The following is a 22,440-nucleotide window of genomic DNA, read 5'->3' on the forward strand; positions in this document are numbered from 1 at the left end:
AATCAGAATTAGCCTCAAGCTCTGTATTTCGGAGAATGGCCCGAGATGAGTAACCTCCTTCTGCCAGCCGCGTTCCTCCTCTTCCTCTGCTGCACAGAAACAGGCTTTATTCTCAATCTATAAGCATGCACGTGACTTATGGCTATAGAGGTGTTTGAACTAGTCCTATTTGCTACCTAGGCTGTTGCAGCAAAACGGGTGTTTTGTCCAAATAACTGCATTTCTTGGGTAATGCAGGAACAAAAAAGAATATTCTGGCCACCTCTGAGAATACAACTCGCTGAGTAGCTAAGGCTGACGTTACCTGCAGGCAGGGTCATCCTTACCCCCACCCTCTCTTAGCCACGTACCAAACGTGGGAGAAAAGAAAGGAATCTGGTAAGTGAACATACTGAAAATACTGTGGCACCGTATGTGGGTGCCTTCTAAGCTCTCAAGATAAGTAATTTATTCAAGATTTTCATGCAGTCAGTGGCAGATAAAGGAATTAGATCATTACTCTTTCATCTTCCATAAGAACGAGACCATCTTCCCCCCACTCCCGATTAAATTTTAAACTAACTTTCATTCTCTGCTAAAGCCTTTCCAGAGTGAAAATGATCAAAGCATGAGATTAAAGACACATCCTGATCTGATGAGATTAGAATTTTTGACTGTTTCCTTATGCTAAAAAAAAAAAAAAAAAAAAGAAAAAGCAAAGCATCTTTTTGGTATTCTCCCCCGCCCCTTAAATTTGATCAGAGTGAAGCTAACATGGGCTTGCTGGTCCAGTAGGAAATGGAACTCAATTTTACATTTTTTTTAAACCATTTTACTGTATTAAAAATGACAGAGGTTAGAAACAAAGCTCTTATACTTTTATTGAACTGGAATTAGAAGTGACAGAAAATCATTTTGGTCCTAGTGCAGTAAATGTTATCACTAAAACATGTTCAGGGGAGATTAGGACAGTCTCTCAAGCACAAGAGACAAAAGTTCACAAAACAAGAAGTGATTTTGCTGTCCTTGTCTCGCAGTCGTTGTCTGTTCAGGAGACAAAAGTATTTCAACTCTCGGGGATGCTGGACTTGGGGAGTCAGGGGAGTGCGGGTACCTCCTCTCACAGGGCAGAGGTTGGGCCCAGGGAGGGGAGATTTCTCAAATCAAATGTTGAATAATGTTGAATAACGTCTGAATTCTCAAAGCAAATATTGAGTAAGAGTTAATGCTGATTGGAAACAAAAGGATGGAGATGCTCTGATGGTTCCCCTGACCTTGGGCAGGTGGTGTCCCTTCCCTGGGCCTCAGAGATAACATATAGCTGCCATAGGGTGGATAGGAAAGAGCTCGTCGTAAAAATGGGGGACCACTGCCAAGAGCATCCCGGGGCCCAGTGAAATTTGCAGCCCTTTCTCGCTATAAGGCACAGTGGTGGGGCTCTTGCCAATGTCGTACAGCTGTTATTTATCACCCAGCCCAATCTCCCAGGAAAGTTTCTTCTATCTGTGCACATTTTTTTTTTTTTGTCCAAAGCAAACAAGTCAAAGAAATATTATGCCCTTAATCAGAATTCTGTTGTTGTTTTCTAATTAATCTGTGTCAGCAGCTTGAATGTTTGTGTTAAATCATTTTCTTCATGAAAGCTTTTAATGAGGAAACAAATTGATTGGATTTTTACATACTGGATTCTTGCCACTAATGCCTATAGACCAACCCTTTGTTACACATCTTGCCCGTGAATGGGTCACTTTGTGGTTTTTCCCCAATCCTTGATCTGTTTCCAAAACTCGCCAGTGCTGTTCCCTTATTAAAATGATTCAGATGTCAACCCAAGATGCGCTCAAAGAGTGAGAGATGAAGAAATTATGGAGGATTTTTTTTTTTTGGCGTGGGCAGTGTGCGTACTGCCCTCCGCGATGCTGCTGCTGTAAGGGAAGGTGTGAGATGAGGTTAAGAAAAGAGTCACAGAATAGAGTCGCAGAATAGTTTGGCTGGGAAGAGACCTTTCAAGGTCTTTAATTGAGGCTGCAAAGCAAAAGGTCATGTAAACCTTTGTGTTTGGAGAAAGAGACCTGTTCTAGTGGAAGGAAGTTGGGAGCCTTTGAAACTTTTCAAGAGGAGGAGGCGTGAAGGAGGTTCCTTGGGTAGCGGAGGATGTCGCAGGGGCCAGCTAGCATCCGTAGGACTCGCAATTCCTCTTGAAGCTTCTTCACAAAATGTGTGTTGACCTTTCACTGGGCTCCCAGCAGCTCTTCTGGCATAATTCTCCCATCTGTTACCTATTCATCAGGCTGGAACAAATCATTAAGAAAATTATGCTTACATCCATTTTTTTTTTTTTGGGTCTTTTAGGTACCACTTGGAATTTCTGCCCCGAGGTGAGTACAAGCCAGGGGAAGGAGGGGTGAGTTCTCACTGTTATGAGCTTGGGGAGTAGGGACGGGCTGGACGTGGGTGGTGTTTTCTATGCAGAGTCAACAAGGCGAAGAGCCTGAACTGAATATATTGCTGTGTGTGGCAGTTCTTAGGGGTGGGAAGGGGCAAAGCTGTAGCGAGGGCTACAGCAGAAGCTGGGGTTAGTATTCTTTCTGGGCAGCACAAGTCCGTTTCTCCTTACCTTTAAGAGCAAATAATACAAAACTGTGCGGTGCTGACATAAACGTATGGTCTTGGACAAGCGCAGGAAATTTTTCTGCAAAACTTCTGTCTCTAGGAAAGGCTTGAAGTTCAGAAAGGGCAGTATATTCCCATGGGCCGCTGACTTGGGAGCAAATGCTGGTGGGTAACCTTCCGCAAGTTTCCTCCAGTCTCATTGCTTCATGTTAACCCGAACTTGAAACTGAATCAACCTCCAGGTGTAGACAAATGGTCAGGCTGTAAATTTTTCAGGACCGTGACCATCTCTTGTTATGTCTGTTAACAAGCTGGGAGATTCTGATTGCGACTTTGATCTCCATTTCCGCAATAATGTGGGTGATGATTTAAACTTTCCAGGGTGCCTGCAGGTCACAAGCTGTGTCAGTGGGTACTTCTGCGTATTCGGGGCAACTGATGGATCCGTATTTGCTCAGGGCTGACCTGGAGCTCCTTTGACTCTATCGGATCGGTGGAGCTCAGCTCTGATTCCTGATTTGGAGCACTGGGTACAGCCAAGGCGTGTGGTTCGGTGGGTTCATCCTTTTTCCTTAAATAATGGTTGTGATACGTGAGCACAGACAGAAGGATCTGCCAGCGTTGAAACAAGATGGGAGCTGAGGCCGTAATAAAAATCCTTGCGAGTGTTCCAACTCAGCTAATCCTTCATTTACTCCAGGAATAAATTCCAGTATGTTACCTCCTCGATCAGGGCCCACTTCCAGCACATCCTGTCTGTCTGGCAGCACAGAAATGTCAGAAATGCAGCAGCGTTGCAATTCCCACTAGAACAGTGTTATCACATTTTAATATGAGCCTCGGTGCAGCCTCGGTGCTTCTAATTGCTTTCAAACCATTGTTTTCATGCGTTTGGTTGATGAACCCAGCATCTGGCATCATTTGAGAAAGTACAACAGACAGCTGTGTTCAAAATTAAAAAAAAAAAGAGTGAGAGAGGATTAGAACACATAAAAGGGCTCAAAATTAGATTTTTTTTTTAATTTTGAAAGTTCATACAATTTAAAGGGTGGAGGAGGGATGCTTTTGTTCTTTTGAAATATTTTCATTCTTTTATAGAGTTGGAAGCCTAAGTAATATTAGGAAGACAGGTTTGTAGAACTGTGTATGGATTTGTAAATGCAGTGCCTGGCTTGCTTAAATGCCTGCTAGGAATTACTGTACAAGCGATTGGGTCTTCAGGTATGTAGAGATCTCCAAATGTGTCCCTATGTCATCTGGAACTAATAATACTTTGAAAAAATGTAATAAGGAATTGGGAGCGTACAGTTTGGGAGTTGAAACATGGGCTGGGACATCACCCTGAGAGCATCAGCTCCAGACCGCGATACCTTGCTGGGGGAAGGAGAAGTGATGATGAGCGCTTGGTGCGTACTGAATGGAAAGGGGCCAGAGAACTACAGTGTGGGGCTTGGTTTTAAAGAAGAAGAAAAAAAAAAAAAATCCCATGTGGCTGGACATACCGGTAAGAGGACTGCAAACACCAGGCATGAATTAGCTGCCTAGCTGCACTGCCAGTGCATTTGAATAACAGGCTGATGTGGTGAAGGAAAAGGCTGCTTCTAAGAAGGCTTGGGATTTTCTTGGTCGTATCTAGTAAACAGCTTTTCCAAAGGGGTTTAAGTACAACATGTGACCACATCTGGTAAAGGCAGTTGAGCTCCCTGAACTCAGAGCCATGCTGAAACCCCTCTGAAGACCAAAACCTCAGTGATGCCAGCTATCCCAGCCTGTTGGATTCCAGTATTGGCCAAAATTAATGCCATCGGTCTTGATATCTGCAGGTATCATCTGTATATGAAACAGGAATGTAGGTCTTGAGGATGAGTTGGGCAGACCAGTGGAGTTTCAGAACGATGTAACTGAACGGAGCGTCAGACGCAGGATGAGTCGCTGTGCCCAATTCATATGCACCAAGTGATGTTGTCGGCTGTAGTGCGTAGCTGCAAATTATTTCTGCTTTGTTCCTTAGGTGCTCTTTGAACAGAGCCCCACGGTGACTCCTGTTCCCTTTTGGAGGAGGGCTGACTGCCTATGTGAAGCATTTTATACACTTAATATATTTTATGTATGCCTGCCCTCACTGTCTTGCAGCAACCTCCCCTTTGTGGAAAGAGAGCTCAGGAAAGCTGGCAAAGAAAATCTGGAGAGGACCTGGCTCAGTTGTAGCCCTCCCCCGAGTTCCCTTCTGATGTTTCCATCTCTTCTTGCAATTCAGTGCAGGGGAAATGTTCTGCAACAGCTCTGGTTTAGAAGAAACGAATGGTCTGAGGGAGCAGCGGCAGGCCGTTCTGGGGTACTGCAAGGGAATCCAGCGTTAAATAGCAGGCGAGGGAAACTGGAGGAGAGAGATGAGTATTTGGGAAGAGAATGGAGGGGCAGGGAGCAATGCAAAAGGAGGGATTAAAGAAGAAAAAGGTGCCTGTGTGGCTAAATGAAAGCCGTGCGTCAGGCTGCAAGTTTGGCTTTGCTGGAATGGGACTTTGCACTAAATTATTGTCCCCGGTGTGTTTCAGCTTCTCCATCCCCAAACCCAAAAGACGTGCAAAGATGGGCAAGTGTAAAAAGACAACGTGGCCACTGGTAGAAGTGAAATAGATTAAATCATTGATGTCTGTACAGTATTTTGAGATACGCAGACCTTTGGAAATGGAGAAAATGTGGCTCTGCCCTCCCAGCCGAGGGCTCCAGCCCAGAATTGTCCCTCCAGACCCTCCTGTGGGGCCCCTGGGCCTTCCCGCTGGGCGGGTGTCCCTGGGCACGGCGTTGCACAGAGGATTCAACTTCCACGTGCTCGTTCACACTAAAGCACTCACAGTGGACGCCGTTGTAGGCGATGACTTTGTACTTTATTTGGGGTTGTTTTCTTCAAAATAAATGAATAAAACCAGATTTATTTTCACTGAGCTTATGGTAACATTTTTGCTTTCCCATCAAAAATTCATCCGGACCAGTTTTAGCTGAAGTGCTGCGTGAGTATTTTCTGAATAGTAGTGTTCCTCGAAATATAAGTAGTCAAAACATGCGAGATGGTGAGGATTGTTCCCGTTTATTAAATGTAGGAAAACTGAGGCTCAAGAAATGTGCTTAAGGTACCAGAGCATCTACAGGTGTGCCCAGGAGCTGGGTCCAGATTTACTGCTTCTCTCTGTGCCTTAACCCCAGAAAATGTCACCTCCCTGAAGCAGGGAGGGATAAACATGAATGTATGGCAGGGCGGTAGGGTAAGGGACAAGCCGGGATAAAACATGGCTTAAAAATTGGGAGCCTTCATGTTCCTTAAAAGGATTAAGTAACAGTGTGGAAAGTCTTAGTAAGCCACTTATCTCACAGTATATACTATGTAGATGAAGTGCATATCGTTTTACCTTTATCGGCCCTACTTCGTTTGGCTCGGATGCCGAGTACTTCATGGGTCGCCGGTTATTCTTGGGGTTGGATGTCGTAGCAGTGCACGAGGTATGTATATACCCGAGGCATGCGTGTAGTTTTCTTTCATTAACTGGCATTATACAAAGGCCTCAAGCGTTAGATTTATGAAGTAGCTTTTCTATATAAAGCCTCAAATCTATTGAATTGAACTGAAGCGGAGCTGGATGGGAGACGGAACTGTGCATTTCCCTAAACCGCTGCTCCCTGCTATTGCATATTTGGTTCATGTAGTTATGACAAGTACAAGTAGCAAATCATTAAAGCAGCAAAAACACCATCTTTACAGTAAAGATCCCCTTTGAAGCTGAGGCAGAGTGTTCCTGAATTAATGGAGTGCATAGTGATTTTACTAAGTTTTATTTATAAAAAACCCTCTTTGCGTTCATGCCAAGAGTCTCCAGCTCAGTGGTAAGCAGGGTTCATACACAGAAACCTCGTCTAGATTTATGATGTGTTTGAAAACGCAAGGGAAAAAATATCGAATTGACAGTATTTGTAACATATTGTTAAAATATCTATTCTATCGCCATGCGCGGAATTCCCCTGCTTTATAAACATGAGTGCCAGCTACAACCCTCGAAATGTCATAACACGCAGAGACAAAAAGAAAACAAAAAAACTTTTGTTGGAATGCTTTCTAAAGTCCAAGATGTGTTTGGGTGGTGTGTGGCACAGAGTTAATTAATGAAAAATAAAATATACACAAAGGCATATGTTCTTTAACTTAAAAAAAGAAAAGCTTTAGTATCAACACTTTTGACAGCTCCCTTTATCAGCGCTGAAGCTTTGCTTCCTGCAGCGCGCAGTTCTTTGCCTCTCTGTCTGTATTATATTCTGGGCAAACTAATCTGTGTAGAGACAGTATTTTTTGCATTGAAATCCCTCCTGTTTCATAGTTTTGCAAACTCTGAGCAGCTGCACAGCTTTGCTTTTACATGGGCTTATAAATTATTCTGCTACCTAAGGTACTGTGCACAAATTTCGGAGGCAAGTAACGATTATAGGAGAAAACAGAACGCTGTGCTTGGAAAAATGTCATAGGTAGGAGGCGAGCGTCTGTGCTCTGGGAAGGGCTGGATGGAGGTGTATTTGCATTTTTATTTACGTGTGTGTGTGTGTATATATATATGTTTTTTATATATATATATAAAAAGCAAGAGGTATGAGCAACTTTGAAACTTGCTGTTGCATTTTGAGCATTCAAACCAGAAACCAACCCCCCGCCCTTATCACGAAGCTTTAAAATCTTTTAAAAACCTGGGAGTCCGGGCCCGGGGCCGCAAGAGGCCACGCAGCGCCCTTGGCTGGGGAGGGCAGGAGAGCTTGGCGGGGCGCTGGGCTGCGCTGCCGTCCAGCCTCGTCCCACGACGGGGCTGGGACGAAGTCTCTCCACCCCGACTGCTCCAAGGAGCACCCTTGAATGCGGTTCCGTAGTGGTCACCAATGGGTTTAACTGGTTGTGAGCGCACGGGAATTAAGGGGGAGATGTTTGCCCTTGCTTGAAATTCATATTGCTGTAGCACAAGGAAATAAAAAGGCCTTTTCCGCACTGGTTGAAAACGCTAGGTGCTTTCTGGGTGTGTTCATTGCATGAAATGAGGGGAGGAGAAGGGAAAAGCCTCCAAGAATAAACATGTCATTTGATTTAAAACTAATTGCGTTTACTGTTATCAATCGTTACTTGGAGCCAGCAAATGAAGAACTTGCAGAATTTATAATAGGATTGAAAGACCAGGTAACAGCAACTAGCAGTTTGGCTGGGTTATTCTGCAGTTAATGTCAAAACTTTCATGACCTTTATTGAGAAGGATTAGGTTAATGAGGAGGGCTTTTTGAACTCTCTTTAAACCAGCCCATTGATTTAAAACTTCTTACAAACTTGAGGGAAGTTTCCTGGTTTGGATTACTAGGTGCTTCTTGGAGATCTCCGCTTCATTAATCAAAGCGGTCAAGTTACTGAGTCACCCATAGGCCTTTGAAACCCAACCGAATTGTAACACCTTGGGGCAGAGCTCGCCCTCTTTGCTGGCATTTAGCGGTGTCCCGTGCTTCCCTCCCCAGGGCGGTTCAGGGCACGCCAGACTCCTACGAATAAAGCAATGCACCATAAAGAAGGTGGTATAAAAATGTCAGTAAAGATGCTAAATATACAGCAGTTTGGGGAGCCCCAGTAAGTTAAATATTAACAAGTTCTATTGCTCTCACTTTGGTCAGTTAATAAAATACTCTAATTATTAGATTGTCTAAATTGCCTGATATGCAGCTTCGGAGATAGAGAGCCTTCTCAAATGAACCCTCTGTGTTTTCTGAACTTGTTTGCGTAATAGGAATGCGCTGCAGCTTTCTTTTTATAAAGAAATCTCGGGGGTTATTGTAATGTGCTTAGATGAACACGCAGCCCGAGCCTTGCTCTGTGCTCATGCAGAACAGCAGAACGTTCAAGAAATTGCCCCCCTGGGGACAGAGCCGGCGCGCGTTCGCGTGTACCATCACCTGGGCTTTCTCACAGCGGGTAATAGACCCTCCCGCTCCACAAAAATGGGGGGAAAAAAGATGTAAATTCTCTGGTTTGGCCATTAAGATGTTTTGGAGCCCTTAGGAAAAGGAGTGCCCTGGTGTGCACCGGCGAGCGGGGAAAGTGGTGCCCTCGGCGGGGCTGGGAGTGCGGCGCTGGGTCCCAGCTCCGGGGTCTTCCAAGCCTTCAGCCGGTTCAAATCGGGGAGTTTTGAGTCTCCCTCCTCCCTCTCCCCACAACAACATCGGCGTTGCTTTGGTTTGTAGAGCAGTAACCCCATCCAAATCATCTACAAAGTAGTAATTCTGCCCTTTAGTCAGACTCCATCCTGAAACACAAGTGTAAAATCATCCTTTGCGTTATCGTAAATGCCTAATGGGCACCTTCCCCAGTCCCCAGAGCGCCTGTCGCTCTGCCGGGCGCTCCCGGCTTTGCATTCGCTGTCTGTGCTTGTTTGTTCTTAACGGTGAAAATTGCTGCAGATACGGGCAAGACAGCCTCCTTGTGTCTTGTCATTGGAATATGCTCGCTAAACTCCAGCTCCCTCGTGGCTCGGTTCTGTTTATCCCTTGTTCGCTTGGAAGGGTTTCAGCTAAGGAAATAGGCTGAACCTACTGCCACCGCAGTGGACATCACTCAGAACGGTTTGGCCTGTAGCCTCCTCTTTGGCACTAATGATGTTGACGTCTTTTTTTAGATCCCAGACTGTATTTGCAGAACTGCTTGTTAATTATTGCAGTGTGCAAGCGTGGGGTCTGGCTTCACAGACGCTGTTTTGCTGCGTTCCTAGCAGAGCTGGTGCCTCAGAAGATGAACCAAAGCGCAGATTTGTGATCTTCCTCTGCCTCAGTATCCCCGTCCTTTAAATGCAGGCCGTCTCTCTTCACAGAGGCTCACGAGGAATAATTTATTAGCGGACAGAAGTACAAACTGTTGGTAGCTTTAGGCTGGTTTTGCTCACATTGGACGGGCTTTGTATTTCACTGATGTGTTACCGGGTCGTAAAAGAAAGAATAAATCTTGTTTACTTGTTTACATCCCGTGGGAATCTTCTGCTGCGCTGGGTTTCAGGCTTGTTCCTAGCAAGACTGAAATGTGCTGTGCTTCCCCCGTCAGGCAGCTGTTCCGTGTAGCTGCTGCCCGCTTGAGAGGCAGAATATGCAACGCCGTTCCTGAAAGGGTGCCAAGGATTGCAAGAGAGGAGCCGGAGGGAGGGAGAGAGAACTGGAGAGGAGAGCTCAGCTGGGGGATGACACGAGGGGCTGGCGGGGGATTAGCAGATACAGAGCAACGGGAGCGATGCGGCGTGAGCTCAGCGGCTTCTCCGGGGGTTTGGGGGATATCGGGGCCCCCTCAGCTGCGTGGGCTCCTGCGAAGGAGCTCTGCTGTCTCTCGGAGCAGCCCTGCCGAGGCCGGCTGCCGGGCCAGGCTTGCCAGTTGCAAACTTCTTGAATGTCATCAGCGGGGTGGCCCCGTGGTGTGCGAGCAGGGCTTGGGCTTTCTGCTGGTGCTGTTGCTTTTTTCCTTTATAGAAATAAACCCACAATCAGTTGTGGGAAGACTTTGGTTTGAATATCTGCATATCGGATTAAAGGTCTACAAATGAGCAACTTCCAGGTTATTTTCTGTTGTGTATAATCCCGAAGTTTTGTTGCCATGTGACAGGGCGAGAAGGTGATTCAGCCCCAGCCTGAGCTTCCCAGCTGCCTTTGGGTTTATTCTCTCGAAGCTGAGAGTTGCAAAACTTGAATTCCTTTGGGTGTAATAAAACACTTGGACCTGTCGTAGGGCTTTGATTTTTTAATACTTTAGTTTTAATTTTTAATTTTAGTTTTTATTTTTATTTTTAATGTTTATTTTGTTTCTTCTTTCCTTTTCCTCCTTCTTTCTTTTCCTCCTTCTCTTTTCCTCCCTCCTTTCTCTTTTCCTCCCTCCTTTCTCTTTTCCTCCCTCCTTCTTTCTTCTCTCTTTCTTTCTTCTCTCTTTCTTTCTTCTCTCTTTCTTTCTTCTCTCTTTCTTTCTTCTCTCTTTTTTCTTCTCTCTCATCTTTTTCCTTTTTCCTTTTTCCTTTTTCCTTTTTCCTTTTTCCTTTTTCCTTTTTCCTTTTTCTCCTTTTTCTCCTTTTTCTCCTTTTTCTCCTTTTTCTCCTTTTCCTTTTTTCCTTTTTTCCTTTTTTCCTTTTTTCCTTTTTTCCTTTTTTCCTTTTTTCCTTTTTTCCTTTTTCTCTTCTTTTTTTTCCTTTTTTCCTTTTTTCCTTTTTTCCTTTTTTCCTTTTTTCCTTTTTCTCTTCTTTTTTTTCCTTTTTTCCTTTTTTCCTTTTTTCCTTTTTTCCTTTTTTCCTTTTTTCCTTTTTTCCTTTTTATCTTCTTTTTTTTCTTTTTTCTTTTTTTCTTTTTTTTCTTTTTTTCTTTTTTTCCTTTTCTTTCCCCTCTTTTTCCCCCCCTGACAACGGGAGCCGGCTCTGCACCCCGGGAAGCTGCCCACCCCCCGCCCCGCGCTGCGGGCACCCTGCCCGCGCAGCGCCCGGCTCCCGCCTGGGGTCCCGATGCGGCGCGCTGCAGCCCCCCCTGCCGGGCACTCGGCGCCACTGCAGCCCGCCGCCGCCCGCCCCCGGCGCGAGCTGCCCGCTTCCGAGGTTTTAACATAAGTGGCGTTTTTAGTGGACTATTAATTTGCTTTACTAGGCGTAATTAGCAAAAACTGGATACTGAGTGAACAACATTAGGCTTGGATTGGATTCACTTGTCAGCCGGCCAAGACCTGTTTGGGTCGACATTTCTAAAACAACGATAAATCGGCTCCTCCCGGGCGCGAGGAGATCCTTCGCTTCGCTTCGCTTCGCTTCGCTTCGCTTCGCTTCTGACCCCGTTGCGTGAGGCAGGTCTGGCCCGCTGATGAAGCGCGGCGTAAGCGGAGACGCGTCCCCTTGGTTGCCTCGAGAGCCAGGGACAAAGTTATTTTCCTTCTGTGCCTGATCTCCGCATCCAAGAAAATATTTATGACGTGGGATAAACACTTTGAGATCTGTAGATAAAGACGTTTCTCTTGTAGTTTGGGAAGAATAGCACTGATGTCGGTACAGCCTGGGGAGGGGAGGACACGGGTACGCCTATCGCAGTGATGCGCAAGAGAAAACGCGGGATTTTCAGGCGCTTTTGCAACGTTCCCCGGGCCCTGGCACTGGAAGGACGTCAATAGTCTGCGTGAAGAAGGTGCAGAAAATCTGCATCCCCCCAAACCTCCGCTATTCACGTATTAATCACAGGGGCTAACCACACAGATCCAAATGGGCGCTTAGGAGCTGATGAAGCCTTTAAGGCATTCAAAAAAGAAACATCATACATTTTCTAGCACATAAATGTGTTTAAAAAGGTATATAATTTATAATAGCAATGTTGACAGAGCTTTAACTACATTACCAAAGCTAAACTATAATATATTTACGTGTGAGCAGTACTTACTGTGTGGGTGCGTCTCTGTTGATGTGTTTCCATGTGATTCTCCATAATTTCAGCAAGTGATTGTAGTAAGGGATATTAAACCATAGTATTGATAATACTTTTACAGCTCTGCTTTGGGAAATGCATTACTGCTAAATTAGTCCCTGAAAATCTAGAGATATTAACACTGTCGAGCATGAAGGCAGATGGGATTTGGATCAGAGACCTTTATTTGTAGTCTGGTACTAAGGAGTCGTTACTTTAAAGCAGGAACTTCGTTTCCTTGAATATTAACTCGAGTTGGGGATTTTACTTCCGCTTTGGCACGAACAAGCTTATCATAAAAGCGTAAATGGAACTTGCTTGGTATTGATTTTTCTTATGCTCTAAAAAGATGCTTAATGAAACTCTGGGTACCTCGATAAAGACCTTCACTGAATGCAAAGTAAGCTTAATTGCAGTTCCCTTAACAAGCTACTGGCAAGGAATATTTTTCTGCTACAAAGCCCTTTCACCTATTGCGATGGTTTCTCTTCCTGTGTGTGCCGGGATGCGTTCGGTCCGGCTTGGGGTTTTTTTCTCTCTTTTTTTCCCCCTGTGAGAGGCAAACTGCAGCTTAAAGAAGGGAAAACGTCTTTGCCGGTTCGTGTCTGGAAAACGTTTCGGTCTTGGGGAACTTTATTTTTGAGGTCTCAATAAGAAGTTTTAGTCTTAAAAGAGAGTAACTCTCCCTCGCCTGCTTCTGCAGAAGGGGAGACGGGCACGGAGGCTTGTTCTGGCGCTGCACAACAGAGCTGGAGCAAAACCAGAACCTGAGCTGAGGCTTTCCTAGCGTTTGTCCTAAGATCTCTCATCTGCCAGGGCCTCCAGCTACGCCAGAGCCGAGGTAGGGCTTTCATTTTTACCCTCCAGCATGGCAAGCCCCAAAGCGAACAGGCAGGGCAGGGTCAGATCATTCCCCTCCTCGCAGGGAGCAGCGCTCCTGCTCCTGAGGTTGCGGAGGAGGAAGCAACAGCGCGTTGCCTGATCGTGGTGACCCTTTCTCCTGGAGGTCCTGCTCCTGCTGCTCGCTCGGAGCCCTGTTAATGCTTAATTAGGTTCTTTTCATTCTCCTCTCAGCCATTTTTTTTCTCCTCCGATGCAGGGGGTCTGCCAGGGGCTGCGTCTCTGCCTGATGCCAGGTCTGTGCGATGTCCGCAGGTCCCGCGGGGCCCTGGTGGGACTGCCGCGACCGGCCTGACGCTGCTCTCCACAGTCGCTGCGCCCCAAACTGCCACCCCCTCTTCTGCTGGGGCCACCCCCGGCACCGGAGACGCAATCTGGCCCCTCTGCAATTTGCTCGCAGTCGATACGGCTAAAGCGTGATATCTGTGCTAATTACACCGAATGCCTTCAAGCCCCTCTTTCTGCTGCTGGGCGAGAAACTGTTTCTGCAGAAAATGTCAGACGGCTAAAAGATGGCATTATTTCTTTTTTTTTTTTTTCCTGTGCCACGACTGTCCTGAAGCAAGAAGGCCGGCGTTCAGCACGCTCGGGGGCAGCCAAGCTGTGCCGCGGGAGCCCCCGGATGAGGTGTAAGCCCAAGGAACCCCTCGCTCTTCCCCTTAGAGTCAATCTTGCTTTTGTTCATGCTCCAAAGAGCGATAAGTTGGGGAATTTTGCTGAGGATTTGAGTAGGAAGATAGAGCAGCTTTGCGTCAGGTGCAGAGTAATTATTTGCTGGGGTTCTGTGCTATTTGGTTTTTATTCCCTGTGTTTTCATTAAAAGCTAATGAGTTTTTTCTTCATTCAGAACAATAGCTTGGCCCCTGACAAGTTGTTGGTTATTTTTTCTGCTTGGACTCAACTAGCTGTTGTTGCTCCATAAACTTTATGGAGAAGTGGATTAAAGCACAAGAAGTTCTCGTAATGCAAATCCAAACGGAAAGGCAATAGGATTTGTTTTAAGTAGCTATGTGTGCAGCGTTTTTGTTGATCTTTTTTTGTTGCTGCAACTAGAAGCCGTGTTTGAAAATATTCCTAATGCTGAACCAAACAAAATGCCTTTGTTTGTATTGATTTGTGTTGCAGCAGCTCAGACGATTTGGAGTCCTGCTGTGCTTGGCGTGATACACACATGTGCGTGCTGCAGCCTGGGTGCATTTGCGGGGGTTACGGTAGCTTGCACGAACACGTGAAACCCCAATTTCCACTCCTGCATGAGGACAGCAAGAAAGAGCACATTTGCGGTGCCGACCCCCCTATGGGATATTTCACGCCTGGGAATTATTCTGCCAAAACGGAGACCTGTGGCTCGGTTCCTCCCCGCGGCCGATGTGCGTACCAGCTTCTCCTGCCGTTAAAGCCGGTGACTTATTCTTGCGAGCAACTTTCCTGATTGGGCCCTTGTTCTTGTTCCAAATGGTTTCCTGCAGCCACGCACCGGCGCGTGAGCCGTGCCTGCCCAGCGCGGCGGCTGCGCCGTGCCGCCCTGCCTCCCGCTAGTCGGAAACCAGAAACAGTTTGCTCGTTATCGCCATAATCCTGCACCTGTATCTCGTTATAGGGGACCACCTGTTACCTTGGTGTGCGTTCGAAAAGCCAGGTTTAATAGGGTGCAGTTTGGTTGAAAGAAAATGTTCTTTTTAAGGGGCTTATGGAAACCGTCTTATAACGCTGGCATCTTCACATCGCTGCAGTCGAGCCCGCAACGCTGCAGCACGGCACGCAGGAAGGCTCCTCATTAGAATGAACGCTGTGTTTTCCTACGCCACCGAGCTGTTGCTGTTTGGTAGCAGCTTTTTATATAGGCTTTTTAGAGCCTTTTTATTTGAGGATCTCAAAGTGCTACAGTAAAACAAGGAAGAAACATCCCCTTGTCACACACAACCGAGCAAAGCACTGAAATGGCTTCTCCAAGGGCAGGCGGTCAGTGGTGCGCTCACGGATGCGCTCCGCTTCCCAGAGTCTGGCCAGCGGAGCCCGGGCTTCGGTCGCTGCTTTTTAACCCCTAATTGGTTTTGGTTTTTTTTTTTTCTCTCCTCGTGGAGGTGCGTGCATGAATTTCAGTTTGTTGTAGCGTAGAGGAACGTGCTTTGCGTACTCTTCACGACTTAGAAGTAGCCCGTGGATGGAAGGTGACTGCAGTGCCACCTCTGCTGATGTCTGATCCCACCGGAGCGGGCAGAGCCTGCCCTTTTGGGCCAGGGACCGGCAGCTTTCTTCTTGGCAAGAGACACTAGTAATGCAGATGCTGAATGATTCACCTCCCACAAGGAGAAAAGTTATTTTCTGAATTTCCTTTTTTTTCCCCGAATCTGATGTTCCGCACTGCGGGCTGGGGTGGCTGCTGGAAGCAAGGGAGCATAGAGCTGGGAAAAGATTTGATTTTTTCTTGGGCTCTTCCCCCGTTAGGAAAGTTGTAATAGCTTAAAGGGTGGACTGCCAGGGCTGACCCCCATAGGCCTTCGGTAAATCTCAAAGGCAAATCTTCAATCAGTTTTTCAAGACCTTTGAGCTTATAATATCAGCAAGACTATCATGGTGTCTGGCACACTGTGTGATTTGTTTAAGGATCTGATCCATGGGAGGACAATCTCGGGTGCGTTATGTTCCTCACAGCCAGATTGTTCCTTTTGCTGAAGAATTGAAGTTTTCTTGAAAATGCGCCCGTGAACGCGGGAGCCCCGGGGTCTCCGAGAGCTTCGCGCTCAGAGCAAGCAAGGGAAGGCTGCAACCTGGGATGCTGAAAATAAAACATCCAAAGCATTGTGTCATGTCTTTCTGCACCCGGAGACTTAATGGCATCTCCACCGTGTTTCTTGGTGTTGTAAGCCTCCGTTCCAGGCCTTGGTACCCTTTCATCAGTGCTTGACTTAAACTGTGAGGCACAGTTCCTCTGTTTGCTGAGATAAAACTTGGTTTTAGTGTTTGAACACAATTAACATCGGCTGAAAACTCACCTTTTGTGCTGTTTGTTGTGTGTTGAATGAGTAAGCAGCTGTCTTTACCGCTGTTATCAGCAGTCTGGGCTGTGTGTATTCAGGCAAAAGCTTGAAAGACCGCTTTTTTGCTTTGTTTAGGGCGAGTAGTGTTTCCTTGTACAGGTAGGCTAGCTGCACCCCATTTATATTAAAATTTGATATTAACATCTCTCACTGTAGTATCGAAGTGCCTTCTGCATAAAATCCAATATCAGCAGCAAATTCCCTAGCAAAATGTCTGCTTACAGAAAAATTCGATGCAACATTGAGTATGGGGAGGTAATAGCTCCTGCCTCCCCACGCAGCCCCCCTGCTCTGTTAATTTGTATGGGACTGCCTGTCACAGGGAGCCTTTTCTTACAATATAGGAAGCTTTTTCATTCCCGTGAAGCAGGTAGCATAGTCCTCCATTTTACAGGTGGATGATTTATGCGGAGGTCATGTACTGAGGGCAAGAACAAGGAAGGTGTTCCCCAAGTTTGGCCCCAAGACTGGTATTTCCAGCCTCCTCCTTGTGTGCCCTCCAGGTGTGAAGTCTGTACGTATCCAGCATGAGTGTTCTTGCAGCAGGAATACGCTGCCTTGGCCCTAAATGATGCATCTGGCCTTAAACCCGCAAAAGTGGGTTTGGGTTTTGTAAAGAACATCAGTGGAAGGTGGGAACCAGGAGGAAACACGTCTCATGGTGTAGGCAATAAGATTTGGATTTAGAAATGAGTCCTTTTCACTAAAATCAGGCTCTCCTTCTCTTTCTAGGAGAGGATCAGCACGATGCTGGTTTTGGACAGGACAGTTCTGATGAAAATCAGAGCTGGAGTTTGGCTCCTTCCATGACATCTGATGCTTCACTTCCATCAGACTTCCAGGACGATGGTAAGTCACTGATGCTTTTTGAAGTCCTTGAGGGAAGATGATGGAAAGGTAAGTGCAATCTAGTATGACTTCCCTGTTGTCCTTCATCCATCTCATAATGTTGGAGGTGTTTGGGTTTTTTTTTGTTGTTTGTTAACTGGTACCTGTTTTATCAAAGACCATAAAATGCCATGGCGATCCCGAATTTAGTATTGCTAAGTTAAATGTATTTCTTGGTTATCTTGGTGCAAACTTGAGTTGGTTGTTCTGTTTTGGATTTACAATGGTGATGGAAAAGAACAGAATTTGACCCGGTGGCTAGCATTTCCCAAAGTTAACATGTGACTTTTGGGTGCGTTTCTTCTTGGGTGCTCAGCCTCACACTTTAGAGGGTCTGTGTCCACAAACTTTGTCTCCTCCCACCCTTGGAAAATTAGGCCTCTTCAAAGGGCTTTGCTTTGGGGAGCCTTTTGTGGGACCTTCTAGTGCTTGGCAATTTGGGGCTCCTTCCTGCCAGCGTAGAAGGGCTCCCAGCCGAGCGGTGGATGGGAGCTGGCATCCGAGGCCAAGGGTGCTTTCCAAGGCATTAAATGTCAGACAGGGGTTTTCTGGGGCAAAGAGCTGCTGCGATGCTCACGTCTGCTTGGGAGTGGTGGTTTGGGAGTGATGGATTTGTGATATGCTATTGCAATTGAAGCCTACAGAGCTGAGATTGTTCTGATCTTCTCAGGGGTTATCTTCGGGCCCTAGTGAAGGCTTGACCGCTTTGGTCTCAGATTCTCAGTCTCCCGCTTCCCACAGATCTTGTTTCCTCCTCCTCTTTCACTTCCCTTGCACTTTTCCCCCGTGCTTTCTTACCCCCCCACCTTGTCCTTCCTCTTTCATTTTCTCTGCTTCAGACCCTCCTCTTCTCCACCTCTCTCTGCTCAATGTGCTCTTTCATGTCTACTCCCACTCTTGGTAGGAATCAGTAGTCATCAGTCAAGAATAGAAAGAAATGAGGATTTATTTGGGACAAGGCCATAAGAGCCGATGGGCACCAAAGTTAGCTTCTTTGCGCAGTGCAAAACGCTGGGCGTATCTGCTGTGTGTGTTGATTTATGCCATAAAATAAATGTCTTAATTTAGACTGATTAGAGACAAGGTTGGTCTGATAGTTGGCTGGTAATTGCAGCATGAAAAGAGGTGCGGGGTTTGGGATTGGCTGTTTTAAATAATCGGTGTGCTCAGATATGATGCACTTACGCAGAGTGCGGATGGAGACCGTGTGACAAGGATAATGGATGTTGGCCTAAATGGGACATGAAAGGGTGCTGAAGACCTCAAGCTTGGCCTCGTCAGGCGAGCAACGTCTTTATGAAGTCTAGGGTTTCTCCTGGCGTGTTTATTAAGCTTGTCTAAGGAGGTATTTGCTTTGCTAACTTTGAGTGGTGGTTTTTGGCAGCTCTGAGGGGCAGAGTTTGACATAACACTTGCAAGGTATGCAAACACTTGGCACCACTGGAAGTTTTCAGACACAGATGAAATGCCAGGCTCGATGGAAGGATGCCCAAATGGGTGAATGGCGAGGAGATTGATAACATAGAAAATTACATACTACAAAAAGGAGGGGGGAAAAGCTGGCATTGAGAGCAGTTACATTAAAATGAGGTGTTAGTTCTTGGAGACTGGTAAGAGTGCTGAATAACAGCAAAGCACGGGCTGGACGTGGTGTGTGTTCGTTCTGGATGAAAGCTGAGCAATTTTGGCTGATTGGATGCAGGCTGTTGGTAGTCTGAAGCAGTAATATTAAAGGGCGAAAAAGGCTGAACACAGGATTTTGGACCCTGTTCTTTGCCCTGCTGTGGTTTGGAGGGGCATCATCAGAACGATTTTTTTCTAGGGCTCTGCCAGCGGGATGGATATGGATCGGGGCTGTGATTTCCTCCGGGTTTTTGAATTTCTGTGATGACTTACTGTCAGATTTTTTTTGTTTACTTGGGGGATTTTTTTTGTTTACTTGGGGGATTTTTTTTTGTTTACTTGGGGGATTTTTTTTTTGTTTACTTGGGGGATTTTTTTTTTGTTTACTTGGGGGATTTTTTTTTGTTTACTTGGGGGATTTTTTTTTTTTGCTTGTTTTCTTTGCTTACTTTTTTCATTATAGAAGGTGAAGGCACAATGGTGTGGGTTTGTTTTTTTTTTTTTGGTAACGAATATGAAGTCAGTCACCTGAGAGTTTAAATCGTTACCTCAGAGAAGTGGGTTAAGCTAAAGAGTGTGTCAAACCATCTTGATTTCTGAATTCGAACATCCTTGTGGGAAAAGTAGAAAGTTTTAAGATTGCACGAACCCATTTTCCTCATGATCAAAGTTTGCCTTGGCTTCTCTGAGCGTGCAAACCTTCCCTTTCACTGCGCCCCTTTGTGCTTCCGCGCTCCCTTCTCCGTTGCAGGCAGCAAGGTCCCCGGAGCAGCACCCTGTGTGCTAGCGCGGAGCCTGGGCCGCGATGGACCCTCGGGGTGCTGCTGCCGTACAGATAAGTGCCCGAGAGCTGCTCCTTTCAGGCAGCACCGGGGGCTGATGCATGGGGGCAATCCATCCAGCTACAGCCCGAAGAACAAATTGGCCGGTTGTAGGAACATACTTATCATTCCTGTGGCTTTTTTCCATCCCTCCTTAGCCTTGTTTTGCAACAACAAGAGGTTATGTCCTCAGGCGCAAGCCCACAGCTCTGTTAAAGGCTGCTATCTCCCGCCTTCCTGAATTTCCCAGCTTTTATTAATTCAAGGTTTTAACGGAAGCAGGTCGCTGGCTGGGATGATGCTCGCTTCTGCCTCTCCTTGCTATGAAAAATGGGGGAGTTTGGAGGCAAGGGAATGCCGCCGCTGTTCGTTTTGAACAGACTTTTCCTTGCTCGCTCTGAACTTCTCGTGGGAATCGGAGAGAACCTTCAAAGTTGTCTCTGGAGGGAGCAAGAGGGACGGAGCGAGTTGGGGATGACTTTACTCAATGAGGCATGGCCCGGCGCTATAGGATCGTCCCTAATGAGTGATTAAGAAGCTAATGTTTGTACAGCGCTGGGAGGCTGGGAAGCACTGTGGAAGTGCTAAGTACTGTTATAATGATAAGTATTTCTTAGGAGACACTTCCCATGTAATGTACTCTGCTCAGACCACTGGAAGACTTTTCAAAAGTGTTTTGTCTTTTAAACTGGTGGATCGCTTAATTTGCCAGTGTTCGTTTATTTAGTTTTGCTGAAGCAGAAGGTAGATACCACAGCGTCCTGAGGGGTGGGAGTTGTGCGTCTTAATATTTAGCACTTCTAGGTATCGCTTTAGGAGTTGGGGTTTCCCCGTGGCTCCTTAGCGGTGCTTCCGAGGTCATTCCGGAGCATCAGATCCCTTGCCGGAGGGATGCTGAGCCAGGACCCAAATGATTCGCTCGGTGTCACGGCGGGATCGCGTGGGGCTGAGGGCCACCGCGGCTTCTGCCCCCGCGCCTGGCTATCGGCCGCGCTGCTGTGTCACAACAACATAAGCGACGATATATTTTCTTTATATTACACAGGTATCCGTTAGCATGTGGAAGGGAGCATAACTCACAGCGACAGGAATGTACTTTACGGGTTCTGTTAGGCATGGTCTCCGGGGTAAGAAATCTTGCCTCTGACTTCCAAGATTTTTCCATCAGAGAACTTTGGCCAAACATACTTACAGCTCACTTGGTTCTGTGTGGTGGGTTTTTAAAAATATGTAAGTTCTGAGTGTCTTTGAATCCAGTTCTTTAGTAAAAATTCCCTTTGATTTATAACAATATGCTAAAAATGGCTTTTATCTTTAAAAGGTGCAAAGGGTGGTAGATGAGATGGTGCTTCACTGCGCTCCAGCGGCTTGGGGGGACAGGGGGACGCAGACACAAACGCAACGTGATGCTAAAGGTTTTGAGGGGGTTAGAGCCTGTAAAGAGGTGGCACGTCTTTAATCCGTCTCCAGGGACTTCTTGAACCTATTTGCATCCCGGCAAAGGCCCCATTTGCTCATGCTTGGCCTTCTAGTACATAGAAAGGGGTAGGGAAACCATAAAATAGCAACGTGAGTTTTGTACGTAATTCTTCCGGAGCAAGGTCTCCCGGAATCCAGGGGAGAAGTCCGTAACCTTCTGTTGGACGTTCCCTGCCTGCCCACGGCAGCCCCAGCCGGGCTCTGCACGAGACCGGAGGCGCTCCTCTCGCTCAGGGGGTGCTGTGTCCCCTCCGGGGGGGATTTTGGAGCACCCAGTCCGTTCTCCCTGAAGTGCGCAGTGATCTGAACAACATGTGCTTCCCTGCTTTTCGGTAGTCCTTGCACCTACAGCTACAGCTGCTGCTTTTATTTTCCCTGTGCTTCCTACACGCTTCTGAACTCTAAGGAATCGCCTCCTAAATATGGAATTAATTGCTTTAAAAATCCAGCCTGTGGGAATGTTTTCAGTGGCACCTGGAGGAGCTGGGGAGGGGGTGGGTGTGCAGCCTTGCTGGGGGGAAGGTGGGTGTGCAGGGGGTGTTGGGGGGTGCGCAGGGCTGTGCTGGGGGTGCATGGGGCTGTGCAGGGGAGGTGTTGGGCTGTGCACAGGGCTGTGCAGGGAGGTGTTGGGGGGTGCACGGGGCTGTGCAGGGGGGGTGTGGGTGGGTGTTGGGGGTGCACGGGGCCATGGGGAGGCCGTGTCGGGGGGTGTACAGGGCCGTGCAGGGGGGGTGCGCACTGGGGGTGTTGGGGGGTGCACGGGGCCGTGCAGGGGGGTGCATACCGGGGGTGTTGGGGGGTGCACGGGGCTGTGCAAGGGGGGTGTTGGGGTTACACAGGGCCGTGCAGGGGGTGCACACCAGGGGTGTCGGTGGGTGCACAGGGCCGTGTAGGGGGGGTGTGGGTGGGTGTTGGGGGGTGCACGGGGCCGTGTGGGGGCCGTGTCGGGGGGTGCACAGGGCCGTGCAGGGGCTGCACACTGGGGGTGTCGAGGGGTGCACAGGGCCGTGCAAGGGGGGGGGTGGGGGTGCACAGGGCCTGCAGGGGGTGTACACCGGGGGTGAGGGGGTGTACACCGGGGGTGAGGGGGTGCACACCGGGGGTAGGGGTGCACAGGGCCGTGCAAGGGGGGGGTGGGGGTGCACAGGGCCGTGCAGGGGGTGCACACCGGTGGTGTCGAGGGGTGCACAGGGCCGTGCAGTGGGGTGGGGGGGGTGTGCACGGGGCCGTGCAGGGGATGCACGCCGGGGGTGGGGGGGTGCACGGGGCCGTGCAAGGGGGGGGGTGGGGGTGCACAGGGCCGTGCAGGGGGTGCATACCGGGGGTGGGGGGGTGTACACCGGGGGTGAGGGGGTGCACACCGGGGGTGGGGGGGTGCACAGGGCCGTGCAAGGGGGGGGGTGGGGGTGCACAGGGCCGTGCAGGGGGTGCACACCGGGGGTGGGGGGGTGTACACCGGGGGTGAGGGGGTGCACACCGGGGGTGGGGGGGTGCACAGGGCCGTGCAAGGGGGGGGTGGGGGTGCACAGGGCCGTGCAGTGGGGTGTGGGGGGGTGCACGGGGCCGTGGTGGGGATGCACGCCGGGGGTGGGGGGGTGCACGGGGCCGTGCGGGGGGGGCTCACG

General features: G+C 47.9%; 1 protein-coding gene across 1 annotated transcript in view; it reads left to right on the plus strand.

Annotated features, from left to right (window-relative positions):
• SKAP1 (src kinase associated phosphoprotein 1) overlaps positions 1 to 22,440 on the plus strand; it is a 158,826-nt gene that overhangs the window by 14,698 nt on the left and 121,688 nt on the right. The window contains exons 3-4 of the mRNA XM_082331735.1: positions 2,332 to 2,357; positions 16,737 to 16,853. Of these exons, the coding sequence (XP_082187861.1) occupies positions 2,332 to 2,357; positions 16,737 to 16,853 (143 nt within the window). The remainder of the gene's footprint in view (positions 1 to 2,331; positions 2,358 to 16,736; positions 16,854 to 22,440) is intronic.

Source organism: Platalea leucorodia (genome assembly GCF_965183815.1).
Source record: "Platalea leucorodia genome assembly, chromosome: 22".
Lineage (NCBI taxonomy): Eukaryota > Metazoa > Chordata > Aves > Pelecaniformes > Threskiornithidae > Platalea > Platalea leucorodia.